The sequence below is a fragment of the Hyperoodon ampullatus genome (genome assembly GCF_949752795.1).
Source record: "Hyperoodon ampullatus genome assembly, chromosome: 8".
NCBI lineage: Eukaryota > Metazoa > Chordata > Mammalia > Artiodactyla > Ziphiidae > Hyperoodon > Hyperoodon ampullatus.
Window position 1 is genome coordinate 93074445 of NC_136921.1, and position 16767 is coordinate 93091211.

Consider the following 16767-nt stretch of genomic DNA (forward strand, 5'->3'; position numbering starts at 1 on the left):
AATTAGAATACAGTAGTCCTTTCTTATCCATGGTTTTGTTTTCTGTGTTCATTTACTTGAAGTCAATGGAAACCTAAAAGTATTAAATGGAAAACAATTCCACAAATAAACAATTCATCAGTTTTAAACTGTGTTCCATTCTGAGTAACGTAATGAAATCTCGGGCCATCCTGCTCCATCCCTGCCTGGGAAGTGAACTATCCCTTTGTCCATCATATTCACACTGTATATGCTACCTGCCCATTAATGAAGAAAAAACATAGTATATAGAGAGAGAGCTCAGTACTCTCCGTGGTTTCAGGCATCCACTGGGGTCTTGGAATATATCCCTTGGGAATCAGGGGGAGGACTACTGTAGTTTTTTGTTTTAATAGCTTTCCAAAGCATAGCAACAGCATATTTACTCTCTTTGGGAAAATTGTTGCCAATTTAGGTTCTAGGGATCAGATATTACAGGTAAATACTGAATGGAAGGGATTATGTTTTAAAATATTGTCAAGTGATTGAAAAAAACTGTACTGTTTACTTGTTCCATCCTTTTATATATATATATATGTACATTTTATTATATAATTTGATAAAATAGGTTCTTTTTTTGAATTTTATTTTATTATATAGCAGGTTCTCATTAGTTATCTATTTTATACATGTTAGTGTATACATGTCAATCCCAATCTCCCAGTTCATGCCACCACCCCCACCCCACCCCCGGCCACTTGCTTTCCCCTCTTGGTGTCCATTCGTTTGTTTTCTACATCTGTGTCTCTATTTCTGCCTTGCAAACTGGTTCATCTGTACCATTTTTCTAGATTCCACATATATGCATCACTTATTCCATCTTTTCAGGCTTTATAGCCAAAAGATAAGTTAACAATAACATGACTTAACTCTTGATTAGGTTTTTTGACCTAAGAGATGTTTTGATTATCAATTAAGTTATATGTTATTTTTCTGATTTCTTAATAAAAAAATACAGATAGGAGTTAATGGGATTGAGAATAACTACTAAATATTCAGTTTATTCATAGTACATTTCCATAATGCCAAGTGTTAGCTACCTTTTCCCATTCTTCTTTTCCTTCTTCTTTATATTCAACGATGTATCCCGTTATTTTGGATCCACCATCTTTTAGTGGGGGAGACCACTCCAAATCCGCAGATGATTTAGTCCAGTCTGTGACTTTGGGAAATGGAGGTCCAGGAGGGGCTGGAAAGAACCAGTATGCATTAGTATTCTTGACTTTTCCATGGCACTTTTGCGGGGGGGGGGGGAGGAAAAAGAATGGTTTTAAGGCTTACCAGTGGGATCTCTAGCAGTCACTGGGTCTGATGGCAGACTTGCTGGACCCACACCAGCAGCATTGATTGCGTATACCCGGAATTGATAATCAGAACCTTCAATAAGACCAGTCACTTTATAAGAAACACCCAAAGTCATGGTTTTGATAGGATCTCGGTTAACTCTCTTCCATCTCTTTGAAGTGGTGTCTTTCATTTCTAGCCAGTATCCTGTCACAGGAGAGCCCCCATCGTATTCTGGCTCTTCCCAGTTGACAGTCATGGAGTTTCGAGTCACACTGCTAACTGTTGGTTTATCTGGTGCTCCAGGGACAGCTGTGACAAAAATCACAGTGATTTATAAGAAATTTTGAAAAACACAAATAAGAATGACTTTGAATGTGAAACATGTCCGACTTACAGAAGAGGTTTCTTGCTGTTTCTGGTTCACTGTCAAGAGGTTCCCCAATGCCATATTTATTCTGGGCCATGATTCGGAATACATATTCATGGTCTTCTAGCAATTTTGGAATTGTGTACGTGCACTCTTTAGGTTCACTGGAGACATGCACCCATGTCTTCCTGTTAGTTTCTCTTTTCTCAATTACGTAGTTTGTAATCTTAGACCCACCATCATCTTTAGGTGGAAGCCAAGATAATGTCATTTGATCTGCTGAAATAGATTCGAACTTTATTGGTCCCACTGGAGGGCCAGGGCGACCTAAAATGGTTTTAAAAAAGAAAACTTTATTAGGAGAATGATCTTAAAGACAGATATTACGTTTATGGACAGAAAATCATGTAGTTTTAATAAAACCATGTAATCTTTACCAAGGACATTCAGCCTCATTTCCTTTGATGCTGTTCCCAGATTATTCACAGCTGTGATGGTATATAAGGCAGTGTCACTCCTACGAGACTGTGGAATAACTAGAGTGCAGGTATCATCCACCACCAGTTTGTTGACATGGGTGTCGTAGACAACAGGTTCTTTGTTATCAGGCTTCTTTGGAGGAGCTTTAAACCAGGTTAGTGTCGGGAATGGCACACCTTTAATTTTGGCCACAATGCTAACATCAGTTCCTTCTTCAACCTCTATGAATTCTTTTAGCTCAATTGAAGGTGGGCCTAGATTATTAAAAAAAAAAAAAAAAGTTGTCATTAGGAACATAAAACAAACACTAAAGGATCGAAAGTAGAATTCACAGTGATGATAAAGTTATTTGATCTACTATAAGCAGGCTTTATAGCCCTACCTAACATAAAGAACAGATCTGTCTTCAGCTAATTTATACCAGTTTAGGGAACAGGCATATGTGGTCATCATCCTTTGTTGATCTACATGTGGCTATGTATCAGCTACTGTCTCTCTCTTACCTGGCATCATTATGATTGTAGATATTGAAAAAGGGCAGAGAGAAGTGAAACTATAGTATCTTAGACTTGGGAGTTCTTTCATGATATTCCCTAATATTTATGCAGAGTTAATGAGGGGACCTACTTTGTTCTTTCTGAGATGAATTCCCCCTTTAAGAAATATAACTAACTGCTAGTAGAGGCAAAGCAATTTTCCATTTTTCATGAATTTAGTATAAGAATATGCACAGGGAGTAGTGACTACAGCTTTCCTATATTTAGAAGAGAGAACTAACAAATACACAGCAGTAATGATGGTAACAATAATGAGAGGAAGAATTATTACCATATTTGTGTGGATATTTTATCTCTTAAAGTAGATATATCTTTTTCTCAAATAGAGAAAATCATGTAGTTTTAATAAAACCACGTAACCTTTACCAAGGACATTCAGTCTCATTTCCTTTGATGCTGTTCCCAGATTATTCATGGCTGTGATGGTATATAAGTTTCTACTTAAGAAAAAGAAACTCGATTGTGAAGATAAATGGGTCTCAACAGTTGCTGAGCAAATAACTGGTTACTTTCTGCCCTTTTTGAGGAGCGTGCAGAGGAACTGTTTTAACTTCTGGTAAGTAAAACAGCCTGCCATGGAGAAAAATTAGAGTAAGGAAATTCCAAACAGTATCTCCTTTCAGTAAAGGAAAGGTAATATGTAAGGAAATATGACAATTCTGTGGAAGTTGAGGGCTTGAGTGATTGGGTAATGGGCCCACGTCCAGACTCAACCCATGGTAGCTTCTGATGTACAGAGACATCTCTTTTTATTTTGGACTGTTCTTGAGTATCTAGGAAGGCATTCACGAAGAGGACATTCTCTGATAGATAACGCATTGGTACTTACATGTCTGGTCTTTGACAGTCGTGGGGCCAACAGTGGCTGAAGGTTTGCTGACTCCTGCAGCATTGACAGCTCTGACTCTGAATTCATATTCCCCACCCTCTACCAGGTCTTCCACCGTAAACTCCAGTTCTTCCACATCGCGCTTATTGCACTGTTTCCATGCTTCTTTCTTTGTCCCAGTAGGATCCCACGCAAGGCACTCAACAATATAGTGGGTGACCGGGGAGCCCCCATCATTCTTTGGTGGTTTCCATGACAGGTGTACTGTGTTCTTTGTTATGAGGCCAATCTTAAGTTTAATAGGGGGATCAGGAGGATCTTTAAAAATAGTTAAAGAAAGTATTAATCATTATTTATAACAATATATTTCAAGTTTAGGAAGCTACTTTAATCTTAGACTTAAAAACTTACATATTGGATCTCTGGCAGTGGTCCTCTGAATGGTTTCCACGGGAGCACCAATACCAAAACGGTTTTGTGCCCGCACGCGAAAGAAGTATTCCTGTTCAGAGATGAGGTCAGGAACTACAAATGAAGTGCTTCCACAGTTTGGATTGACTTTAGTCCAGGCTTTTCCATCAATAGTCCTCTTCTCAATAACATAGCCTTTGATCCTGTCTCCTCCATCATCATCCGGCATCTTCCATGTAAGCCTGCAACTACCCCTTGTGATGTCACTGACTTTCAGATCTTTGGGTGGCCCTGGTGCATCTGTTGGATGCAAATCACAATATAAACAGTGCTGCCTTGTTTAAAATAATTTGTTCTTATTCCATAATAACTTTTAAAGTCTTTCTTACCCATGACTTTAACTCTGCAATTTGCAGTCTTTTGTCCTGCTTTGTTCTTGGCTGTGATGCTGTATTTGCCTGAATGAGATCGTTTACATTCCGGAATAATAATTACGGATGAGTTTTCAGCAGTCTCCAGCTGTACAAAGAAAATAGCAGTCATACACTGAATGAAATAATAGCAGTATTGAAGTCAATCCGATTCTGAATCATTTCAGTTTTTTTTTTTTTTTTACCTGTGCATCTTCAGGTATGTCATGAACCCCATCCTATTAGAAAAGAAGATAGTCAGTTATAGTGTAAATATTCCTTAGAGTGAGTCAATGGGAGATGCAGAGAATTATAATTTTCTTACCTTCATTGCCTTCTTTGCCTTTCCATCAAATTCCCAAGATGATTTTGGTGTTGGGCGTCCCTTGATGACAGCAGGAATCCTAATCTGTGTGCCAGCTTGACAAATCAGACAGTCTTGTGCTCCAATGTCAATGAAAATTTCTGGCACCTCTGTAATACCATGGATAATATAACAGGATTTAGCTCACCTTTTTCAAAGAAGTAATTGACATGTCTTCAACAAATGAATCAATTTCATAATAAGATCAAAAGATGAATACATAAATGGATTAAGGACTAGTACCTTGAATATCAGTGGCAGGGATCTCTCCAGTTGTATCACTTGGTTCAGATTCACCAGCTTCATTGACAGCTTTCACTCGGAATCTGTACTTCCTGAGCTCTTTCAAATTCGGCACCACACATTCACAGGTAGTTAGAAGTTTGTCTGGTTCGTTTACGCTTTTCCAGTCAGTAGTACCTTCTTCTTGCATTTCTACAATGTATCCTTTGATCGGACTGCCACCATCTTTGGCTGGAGGTTTCCATGCTAGTGAGATGCTTGACTTTGTTTTATCTTTGACCTCTGGGCGAGAAGGTGGCCCAGGTGGATCTAATAAAAAAATAAAAAATAAAAAAATCAGATTTTGAAGCCGGTGGGATGATAGATTTATATACTATAAGAATGTTTTACTATACCTGATCATATCTTATTTTTAATCTATTAAAATATTAAAATAGGAATGCCAAAGGAATAAATTACCTTCTAGAGAAGAGAAATATAAGAAAATCTATTTTCATTTAGCATTAATGCTAAAACAAAGAAAGCAAACAACTAACTGGGAGTAGAAAGATTACTGACTAGCTCTAGATAGAGAAATATTCTATTTACACACAATCGGTGAAAAGCTATTTTACTTTTGAGATCCCTTTGAAGAGATTCTGCAATATTCTCTACTAAAAGCTTATTTTAATTTAACCTACCATAAAATTAAAATTAAAAAATGATTTCATCATTAGCTGGTAAACCTTTGAACACAAACTAATCTTAAGCCCTTTACTGTAGCCATTGACCCTGTCCCTAATCAAGTGACAATCCATCACATTTCTGACAGTGCTTTATGATTATGGAAATTCTTTTACTCCATTCATCTTTTTAACCATAGCTCTTTCCTCTCCAGTGCCTAGGACAGCTCTTTGCACATAGCATATGTTTACTACCGGCTTGCAGGATGAATGACTAATTCATTTTTTATATATGCTCTGTATAGAACTTAGATTATTTTAAGTCTTTTTAACAGATAGCTGAATTTTTTTTCCCACAGAAAATCCATTTATATAGCAAATGAAATTAATCATTAAGGCCATGGTATTTTGATTTTTGAACTGATCTGCTCATAGATCTTTCAGAATTGTTTTTTTCTTTTATTTGACCTCACAGACTGTGCTTGAAGATCTTATATCTTTATTCAATATATACTATTGAAAATTTAACAACCTTTTGCTTTTGTTGAACTCCTACTGGAGGGTCTGACTGTTCAGTGAGGGAGATAACTTCCACAGTAGCTAATTAATGAGAGAGGTTTATTTAAGGTATGGGAACAGAGAGGAGCTTATAGTCCAGGGTCTTTATTATTGTGATTCCTCATACAATACTAGATTTAATCTAAGTGTTTAAACACTGTATGAGTTTTTGTATGTATGTGTATGCATATACATGTATATGTACATATTAGATATGTGTGCATAGTGTGTGTGTGTATGTATACACACATACATATATACTTCTGATAGTCTATATAAGTATGAAACTTTTTATTTTAATAAATAAAATAATTTGGCATAGAAATATACAAGAAATTTAAGAGCAGAACTATCCATTTAGTGGCTTTGCCCTTGATAAATTCCAGAAATGGAAGCATACTTACATATGGGATCTCCTGCAACAGCTAGGTCTGATGGTTCACTGGGAGAGCCAACTCCTGCAGCGTTTATTGCCATCGCTCTGAACTGGTATTTAACACCTTCAATCAAATGGGGAACATTAAATTCCACGCCTTTCAATCCCACTTTGGTTATCGGTGCTCGGCTAACACGTGACCAGTAGGCACCTCCCTCTTCTCTCTTCTCCAGCCAGTAGCCAGTAATTGGAGAGCCGCCGTTGTCCAGAGGAGGAGTCCACCTCACTAGCATCGACCCTTTGGTGCGCTCCAAAACTTCTGGCTTTCCCGGAGGTCCAGGAGTGCGATAAGGATCTTGAATGACCACTTTATCTGATTTGCATTCATCGCTGGTTCCATATTTATTCACTGCCCTAACTCGGAACTCATACTGACCATTGGGGATAAGTTTCCAGATCTAGAAATCAGATGAATAATAATTTCTTAAAAACAATATACTTACATTGATTTTCACTTGTTTTAAAATTCCAGTTATTTTGGTAGGGAAGACTGTAAAAAAAATACTTCTATAAACTCAGTTATCTGAGTTTCTCCACTCAAACATGGAGAAAGTCTTTTAAAATGAGAATGTGTAAATTTATTGCACCTAATAGTGGCTCTCTCAAGTAAAAGAGGATCTGTATATCAAAGTGTTTACTAAGTGGCTTTATGTGCAAGATGCTAAAAACTATACTTAAGCTTTTTGTGTGTGGTTTTGAGTTTAATCATTAAATTCCAAGGTCATGCTAGAATGGTGTTAATTCAGAGTTATGTCCTTTAAGTGTGCATAAGAAAATACTTAGAAGAGTTTACCCCATATCTCCTCTCTACAGCAGTGTTGGTGACTTCTTCCCATTCAGTTTTCTTCCTGCTTGCATCGCGTTTGTCAATGACATAATGGGTGATTTCACCCCCACCATTGTCTAGAGGGGCATCCCACGTTAAGTGGCAAGATTCAGCTTTAATGTCAATAACAGCAAGATTTCTTGGTGGGGATGGACGATCTGAAATGGAACCAAAGGAGGCGATTGAGAAGCAAATTCTTAAACAGACACTGGATTTCTTTTTTTTTTATATAAGAAAGCGTGTCACTTACCATATACTTCAACTTGGACATTTCGGAACACTGAGCCAAGGCGATTAGAAGCAGTCACCGTGTAAGTGCCTTTGTCCTCCCGAGTTGCTTTGGGAATGCTAAGCTCAGTCTTTGCCTCACTTCGGGATACTTCTTCCTTGGTTATCTTAAGTGCATCGGTGGGCTTTTCAATCACAGTTTCATTCTTGGACCACTCAATTTTAGGCATTGGAAGGCCTGTCACATCTGCAGGGATGTTAACAGGCTCTCCCGCCTTAACTTTGATGGTGTCTCCTCGAACAGACAGGTGCAACTTAATAGTTGGAGGCACTGCAAAGAGAAGGGAAAGGGGAAAAAAAATAGCCAAGTCGTAAGGATGTTTGCTCAACCTATGAGATAAAGTGCATTAAAATGATTATTATGTTCAGATTCAACACCTTCATCATCTTGTATGACCACATTAAGAGGCAGGGATGGTTCGCTTTCACCAATTTCGTTGACGGCCTTGACACGAAACTCATACATTTGGTGTTCATCAAGATCGTCAACCAGAAGAGATGTGGTTGGGCAGAGTCGCTTGTTAACTCTTTCAAAGTCAGGTTTGTCATGACGCCGTTTTTCAATGATATAGCCTTGGATGGGGCAGCCACCATTACTGCGGGGCTCTTTCCAGTCAAGGTTGATAGTGGACTTGGTCCTTTCCGTATATGTAAGCCTCTCGGGAGACGTTGGAGGACCTTTAACGAGAGGCAGGTTGAAATGACAAGAATGAAATAAGTATTCATGTAAGAAATCACATTTCAATTCAGATTAATTATGTGAAAAATAGGTTTCTGTTTGGCATATTGTTACATCTGTCTTTAAAATCCTCAGAATATCTCAGTTAACAGAATTACAGGCATTCATATAGTCAGAATTTTTCTTAGTAAACTCTATAGTCAAGATTATTGATTAAAAATTGAGGTGCATGTATGCATTTTTATATTTAGCATTTTAGATATTTTACCTCTGTCAGTGGGAAAGCTTCTAATTTTAATGACCTAGGAGGGCTGTCTGTGAAGTTTTGCTTTGAATGACCAGCTGAGAGCAAGTGTTCCTTTCTTATTAACAGAAAATGGATATGTCTACTGAACATACATTGAACCATGTTGCCTCAAGTGTAAGTTTAACAGGGGGTGGAAAGAGAATTTATGTAATGCTGCTGTAGTTTTGTGTCCTGAAGGACAAGATAGAAAGAATAAGCTTTGCATGGTGAAACTAGACCCAATCCACTCTTGACTATTATTGCAACCAGAAGCAGAGCTTAGTGGTAGAAGTCCAACTCTGTTCTGTTCTTTCTGGCACAACCTGAGCTGTAGTAGACGTTTTGAGATGAGCTGTTACAGTGAGGAGGTAATTTTGTTCCTGTTCTTGGGTGGTGGTGGTGGTGGTGGTGGAGGAGGAATAACTCCTCTGTCTCTTGGGGAACGGGGCATCCTCAAAGACTTTGCTTTCTAGAATGGGATGTCAGCATGCATTACCAAGTGTGTGCAATATTAGGGCTTCCTATTTGTTTATACTGGTCAAGGAGATCTCCTTTGGTTGGTTTTCCATTCTTTGGTGGCTCTTTCTGGTTTGGGTGCCCCCTCATCCTTCCAGTGTGGGGACTACTTGAGGGCTAAAGGAAGACTAAAGCATTTACGCTAAGGCAGTTTTCTGTCCTATAATCTTTCAAAAACAATGAACTCTCTTTGACTACTGAACTATTAAATTAATTACTCCAGTGTATTTTTTTACTAAGATGTAATATTTCTAAACTATTTTTAGGTTATGCTAAGCTCCAGTGATTCAGGGTTTTCAGCACGCAAAACCATGCCCAGTTTTGTGCAAAAATTACATTGAAATTATTGTAAACATGGTATACTTAAAGTTGCTGGTAGTTATTTAGTTTACCTTTCTCATTACTTTCTCATTATTCCAGCTATAGATCTTGAGACTTTTGGGAGTTTGAAGCCATAAAGCTCTCTATACATAAATGACATAACTAGAAGCAATCAGTATTTACTTTATATACACAATGAAAACCTTCTTTTTTACCTAGTGGGTCAACTGCAAGAATTGGTCCTATTTCAACAGGAGGGCCACAGCCAAACTTGTTCTTGGCAATCACACGGTACATATATTCTTGTCCCTCAAGGAGACCTGTGATGTCACATTTAGATCTCTCAGTCTCTATTGGTTGTCTCCAAGTATGCATCTTAGCATCCTTTCTTTCAATAATAAAGCCCGTGATATCACTTCCTCCATCATCTGCTGGATCAGACCAGTTAAGCAGACACATTTTTCTGTTTGTTACAACGGGTTTCAAATCAAGAACTGGACCAGGGACATCTGAAAAATAAAATGGCAACAAAAAAATCAATGCAATAAGATAGTATCACTTAGGAAAAATCCTGTGGAAATCCATGTAATATTCCTTACCAAAAACTTCTACCCGGGCTGCTGCAAATTTAGAACCACAGCTATTGGTAGCTGTAATCACATATCTGCCATGATCTTTTCTTAATGCATTCTTGATAATTAGTTCAGATTTGGTTCCAACGTTCTCTATTTCAACACGGTCTTTATCCAGCTCTCCTTCTTCTATGGTCCACACTTTTGTTGGCACTGGACGACCAGTTACCACAGCTGGAATTCTGAGAGTCTTCCCAGCCACGATCTGTATTCCAGCCTTGACAGAAACATCTAGTTCCACATTTGGAGGCTCTGTTGAAAGAGAACAGTCATACATTAGCCCAAGAAAGATGGAAAAAAAAATCTCATACTGGGAAAATATCCATCATCTTATGTATGTAACTTTTAAGTACCTTGTGGTTCAGCTACAGTAACGGGTTCTGTTTCTCCAGGTGGTCCTTCACCTGCAGTGTTGACGGCGCTCACTCGAAGTTTGTAATCGGCACCCTCTCGGATTTCTTTGACAGTGTACTCACGGGCCTTGATCATCTTCTCTGTGCAGCGGGACCATTCATTTGTGCCAACCAGCTGCTTATCAACATAGTAGCCAACAATTTCCCCACCACCATTGAAAGCTGGGGGTTCCCATGCCAGTTCAATAGTTGTGGAACTTGTGTCAGTGACTCTTGGGACAGGTGGCCCAGGTGGAGCTAGAATGAATGCAGACACAGAAATCAAAACTCACTGATGGGTACTTCCCTGGCGGCACAGTGGTTAAGAATCTACCTGCCAATGCAGGGGACACGGGTTCGAGCCCTGGTCTGGGAGGATCCCACATGCCGCAGAGCAACTAAGCCTGTGTGTCACAACTACTGAGCCTGCGCTCTAGAGCCCGCGAGCCACAACTACTGAGCCCAGGTGCCATAACTGCTGAAGCCCGTGTGCCTGGAGCCTGTGCTCCGCAACAAGAGGAGCCACTGCAATGAGAAGCCCACGCACCACAACAAAGGGTAGCCCCCGCTTGCCACAACTAGAGAAAGCCTGCATTCGGTACCGAAGACCCAATGCAGCCAATAAATAAATAAATAATTTTTTTTAAAAAAAACAACTCACTGATGGTTTTAAAATGTGCAGTAGCTTATGTGATCCCACTTTTTTTCCCCCCCACAGTGTATTGCATGTAATATGGGTAATTATTGCTTTGTGAAACTTTTAAGTTATAAATACAGATGTTTAAAATTTTACATTGCAACCTCAACATATGTGTCTATAGTCATTGCTAGTATTTAGTTTGATTTTTTTTCCAGTTTGACTGAGATATTATTGACATATAATGTATATAAGTTTAAGGTGTACAATGTGATGATTTGATACATGTATATATTGCAAAATGATTGCCACAATAATGTTGGTTAATACCACCATTCCCTCACGCAATTACCACTTTTTGATCACACTTAAGATCTACACTGTCAACAACTTTCAAGCATATAAAACAGTACTGTTAATTATAGTGACCATGCTATACCCCACTTTCTTCTTAAGGAATTACTTACAGATTGGATCATGTGCTGTTTTGGGATCTGAGGGGGGACTGAACTTTCCAGGTCCAGCTGCATTTTCGGCACATACTCTGAAGACATAGGTGAGTCCCTCTAATAGGCCTTCTACATTGGTCTTCAGAGAATTCAGAAGGGTTCGGTTGACACGAGACCAGTGTGTGCTATTCACCTCACGTTTTTCAAGCCAGTAACCCAAGATGGGGCTTCCATTATCTTTTGGTTCATTCCATTTCACTAGCATACTGTTACTGGTGACATCTTCCACAATGGGCTTATCGGGTGCATCAGGTGGTTCTGATTAGAATTAAAAAGGCACATTTGAATTAATTCCCTAGTATGACATAAAAATTCAAGTTTACAAGCTGTGATAATATATATACCAACATATGATAAAAAGGCAAAGTTTAAATGCTAAAGATCCTTACCAAATGGATCTTTAGCTGTAAGTGGCTTTGAAACACATGGTGGTCCAGGCCCAAACCTATTTTCAGCTCTTACACGGAAGAGGTACTCTTTTCCTTCAATCAACTTTGTCACTGAATATTTGCAATGTCTAAGTGTTGAAGTGACGACAATCCATTCTGAGTCAGGTTTTATCTTGTCTTTCTTTTCCAAAGTGTAGTTTAAAATTTCACTGCCACCATCATCAAGGGGTGGTTCCCATTTACAGATGACTGAGGTCTTTCTAATATCTTCAAATACTAAGTTGATTGGTGGTCCTGGTATATCTGATATTTTGAAAGACAGAAGTGGTTAAAAATTTGTGTAGCAATGGAAAATGTAAATGTTTAGTGTGCTTCTAAACTTCTAAACACAGTGTGCTTCTGTGACATAAACTTCTGTTTTTCCTACATCTCTCTATCTTTGTATCACATTAGCTAATGAATAACAAGGTCAGTTGATTTCTTTTACATAGCCAGGAGAAAAAAATGGGACCGAGGATACCTTGCTGAAGCTATTTCCCACTTCTATTAACTGCCCGCAAAACTCTTATATTAACTTTCTTCCATTGGAAAGTGTAGTTTTACCTACTTACCTAGCACACTGACGGTACAAGGGGCTTTTGCAATACCATGGTCATTTTCAGCTTTGATCATAAACAGGCCATGATCAGGTCGGAGAGAATCTCGGACACGTAGCTGAGATTCTCCTTTTTTACTATTGTCGATACTCAAACGCTGTGTCAGAGGCAGGACAAATGGTTCTTCTTCTTGAACTTCACCCTTCTTCCTCCTAACCAAGGGTGCTACCCGCTTCCTAATTTCCTCTGGTGTGATAACATTTTCATCCTTTAGCCACGTAATAGTTGGGTAAGGTGACCCAGAAATAGTTGCATCGAGTGCTATTTCATCACCTCGTCTCACTTCTAGGCTTGTTCTCATAATGACTTTCGGGGCATCTGCAATGATTAAAAACAGTAATTGTTTTCAATTCTGATTAAAATATCTGACAAAACCTATTCTCATTTCTTTTACAATGGGAAAATGGCAAACCCATTAAACACAACTTACCAATAGGATCTACAGCTTTGGTTGGAGGAGTGGCCCGAGAAGGTTCGCCAATACCAGCAGCATTTTCTGCTCGCACACGGAATTGGTATTCCTTTCCCTCTTCAAGGCCTTTTGCTGTATAGGTCAGGACTGGTACCAGGTGTTCGTTGCATCTCTTCCATCTCTCTTCACCCTTACCAATCTTTTCTATGATGTAACCCATTATCTTGCTCCCTCCGTCGTACAAAGGTGGCTTCCATGTAATAGTTATTGCCTCAGCTGTAGGATTATGTACCTCAACGTCTACAGGTGGATCAGGGGGCTCTGAAGAACAAGAAAAAACCTATTAATATAGGGAAACCCATCTTCTTAAAATTAGAAAAAAATGCATATTAACTCTTAGCTCTATTACATTCATGCTCAAACTTACGCTTCGGATCTTGAGCAATGACTGGATTTTTCAGTTCAATATATTCGCCTCCACCAATCTTGTTGACAGCTTTAACACGGAAGAAGTATTCACCATTTGGTATGAGATCTTTGACAGTCCAAGACAGTTTGTTCTCACCAGACATGACTGGTATATACGTCCTCCTCCCAGCTTCTCTGCGTTCTAGGACGTAGTGAAGAATTGGGCTTCCACCATCATATTCTGGAGGTTCCCAGGTTAATTTACAAGAACTCTTGGTCACGTCACTTGCTTTAAGATCTTTGCATGGTCCAGGTAGGCCTATTAGAAATCAAATTGACAATTATTATTGTAACCTGAAAAGTCAGCATCTTAAGAGCACACTCTTTCTCTGAGTAGGACATTGCAGGCCATTTTGCATCCTTGGCTCCCAATTACTAAATGTCAGTAGCTTCCCCCTTAGTCTTTGTTCCAAGCAAAAATGGCCCCCCAAATTTTGAAACACCATCCATGTGTGGGGGGGAAGGGGGCAGAAAATGTTACCACTCCTGGTTGAGAACACTTATGAAAACATGCAAATACAATTAATAAATGAATATTGGTTATTTAAACATTCTTTGGGTATGCCATATCTTTTATTTAAATTAGTACTTCACATGCTAATAATTACAACAGAAGTAAATTAGTGTAATCAGAGTTTAAATAGCAATTTCATCTCTTCAGAATTGCTTTGCTTCTCATATGGGAAGAAATAATCTGAAATGACATTTAGTTTACAAATGGCCAGCTCATGAAGCCACTTATACTAATATTGCAGAGTTAACCAATTTTCCCAACAGGTGAAGAATGTCTGGTGTTTCATCAAAGAATGATTACCTATGACTTTGACATTGATTGAGGCAGTTGCTGAGCCGAGCTTATTCTCCAGGGTAATGGTGTAAACTCCAGCATCTGCATGGACACTCTTGGGAACTTCAAGGTGTGCAGAGATATGATCCTTCTTCATTGTTAATCTATCACTTGCTTTAACTTCTTTGCCATCTTTATGCCAGCTAACGGTTGGAACTGGGACAGCTCTGAAGGGAACAGGAATGCTTAATTTTTCACCTTCAATGACGACAATGTCGTGAGTCTCCAGATCAATTGTTGGCTTGCCTGTAAGAGATAATCCAAAAGGGGATAAAAAGGGTGTGTCAAAATGCAGTGCATGAGTAAAGCCTACTTTATTAATTATAAAAAGAAACTGTTCTTACAGTCTGGGTCTTTGGCAACCACGTTTTCGGAGATTTCAGATGGCTCACTGACACCAACAGCATTGACGGCTCTCACTCTCAGAACATACTCCTTGTCGGGCACAACACCTTCTTCAACCTTGAATTTCAAGTCTTTTATTGGGCGAGAGTTAACTCGCATCCATTTCTCAGTGCCTACTGGACACATTTCAACATGGTATCCTATAATAGGACTTCCACCATTTTTCTCTGGAGGCTTCCAAGCAATGGCAATGTGCTTTCTCCCAGCGTCAGTCACATGCAGGTCAAGGGGAGGTGAAGGAGGACCTGAAAAGAGAGTGAAACATTCACAACCACAGTCTCATCATCAAGCTCTAGACAATATCCTTCGTATAATCAACACTACTTACTTGTTGGATCTTCAATTTTCAGGATTTCCGTGGGTTCGCTTGGGTGTCCAACTCCAGCTTCATTCTCTGCCCGAACCTGAAACTGGACCTCTGTTCCTTCAATGACATCAGTTACTTTAAAGTGACAGTCAGGTCCTGAGGTCTTTGCAGCTTTCACCCAACGGGTACCTAACTTTTCTTTCTTCTCAATGACATATCTATTGAAATAACAAAGCATTTCATGGGCATGAATAAAGAATTTTCAGCCGAATGTAAATTTTTCTTTATGAGTTAATTAAAATTCTACCTCTGTATTGGTCTTCCACCATCATTTTTAGGTGGTTCCCACTTCAGGTCAACATGTCCTTTTGTCACATCAACCACTGTCAGAGCGTAGGGAGGTCCAGGGGTGGCTGAAAGCAAAATATTCAGTGGTTAGAAAAACCAGGGAGAAAAGTGACAATCCACTACAAATGGTGTCACAAAGATGAAGTTAGCATACTAAAGGTGTCTTTGGCCAGGACGGAGTCCTCGACTTCACAATAGTCACTCTGTCCTATGGCATTTTCTGCAGCAACTCGGAACACGTATAAAGAACCCTCGGTCAGTGGGGTCACTGTGCACTTGGTGTCCTTGACAGTTGTGTCCACTGTTTGCCAGCCTTTCCGCCTCACATCTCTCTTTTCCACAATGTAGTTGGTGATGGGTGACCCTCCATCTTTCTCAGGAACTGTCCACTTTAGGTCTGCTGTATTTTTTGTAATATTGATAACTTCAAGCCAGCGAGGTGGTGATGGGGGATCTGAAGGGAAAAAAAATTCAATTTCTTATTGTCCAATATTCAGTCTTCACTAAATTTTCTAGTAGTCACTAAGAGATTAGATAGCAGGGATGAAATAATTAAGAGTGACTTACAAAGTTTCTCCCGGCAAAGCACAGAGTCACTGGGTTCGCTGGGTTCACTTTCGCCCGCCTTGTTCACAGCTCTAACTCGGAATGAGTATTCCTGCCCTTCCATGAGCCCTGGGAACAAATGCTGGGTGGTGGGAACCCCTTCGGCCACTCGGACCCAGTCCTCTGTTCCAGTCTTTAGCATTTCAATGACGTAAGAATCGATCTTTGCCCCTCCATCGTGTTCTGGCTTTGTCCAATTCAACATTAATGATGTTCTGCCTACATCTTTCACGGTTGGTTTTCCAGGGGGCCATGGAGGATCTGCAAGCCAATGAAATGAAATCATTATTGAGGTTTGTCAAAAGGAATTAATATAAGCTTCAAAATAATCACAGAAAATATATGAATAATACCTATGGGATCCTTTATTAAGATTGGCTCAGTTGATCTGCTTGGTTTTCCAGGTCCAGCAAGATTTTCAGCCAACACACGGAATCTGTATTTTTTCTTATTGGTGAGACCTTTCACTCTGAATTAGGAACAAAGTGTGAGTTGAATACCACAATAAGAAGGAGAAACCTCTGTTTATTTCACATAGAAGAAGCTAATTTATTTAAATTGTGAAAAACTGGTTTGGATATTTAACTGAAATATTTCAATATAAATTAAAAATTGCCTTTT

The 16767-nt window shown here is 39.1% G+C and overlaps 1 protein-coding gene across 3 annotated transcripts in view; it reads right to left on the reverse strand.

The window, feature by feature from the left end:
- TTN (titin) overlaps positions 1-16767 on the reverse strand; it is a gene marked incomplete at both ends in the record, with an annotated part of 282756 nt that overhangs the window by 70984 nt on the left and 195005 nt on the right. For all 3 annotated transcript variants that reach the window (XM_079710139.1, XM_079710137.1, XM_079710138.1), the window contains 29 exons: positions 1059-1207; positions 1300-1614; positions 1700-1999; positions 2110-2406; positions 3539-3856; positions 3950-4249; positions 4339-4468; positions 4566-4598; positions 4685-4833; positions 4967-5275; positions 6591-7020; positions 7416-7606; positions 7699-8007; positions 8115-8414; positions 9754-10047; positions 10138-10422; positions 10524-10820; positions 11667-11966; positions 12098-12400; positions 12709-13071; positions 13184-13486; positions 13593-13892; positions 14448-14726; positions 14825-15130; positions 15214-15410; positions 15500-15605; positions 15695-15994; positions 16108-16407; positions 16500-16615. In XM_079710139.1, coding sequence (XP_079566265.1) covers positions 1059-1207; positions 1300-1614; positions 1700-1999; positions 2110-2406; positions 3539-3856; positions 3950-4249; positions 4339-4468; positions 4566-4598; positions 4685-4833; positions 4967-5275; positions 6591-7020; positions 7416-7606; positions 7699-8007; positions 8115-8414; positions 9754-10047; positions 10138-10422; positions 10524-10820; positions 11667-11966; positions 12098-12400; positions 12709-13071; positions 13184-13486; positions 13593-13892; positions 14448-14726; positions 14825-15130; positions 15214-15410; positions 15500-15605; positions 15695-15994; positions 16108-16407; positions 16500-16615 — 7579 coding nt within the window. The remainder of the gene's footprint in view (positions 1-1058; positions 1208-1299; positions 1615-1699; positions 2000-2109; positions 2407-3538; positions 3857-3949; positions 4250-4338; positions 4469-4565; positions 4599-4684; positions 4834-4966; positions 5276-6590; positions 7021-7415; positions 7607-7698; positions 8008-8114; positions 8415-9753; positions 10048-10137; positions 10423-10523; positions 10821-11666; positions 11967-12097; positions 12401-12708; positions 13072-13183; positions 13487-13592; positions 13893-14447; positions 14727-14824; positions 15131-15213; positions 15411-15499; positions 15606-15694; positions 15995-16107; positions 16408-16499; positions 16616-16767) is intronic.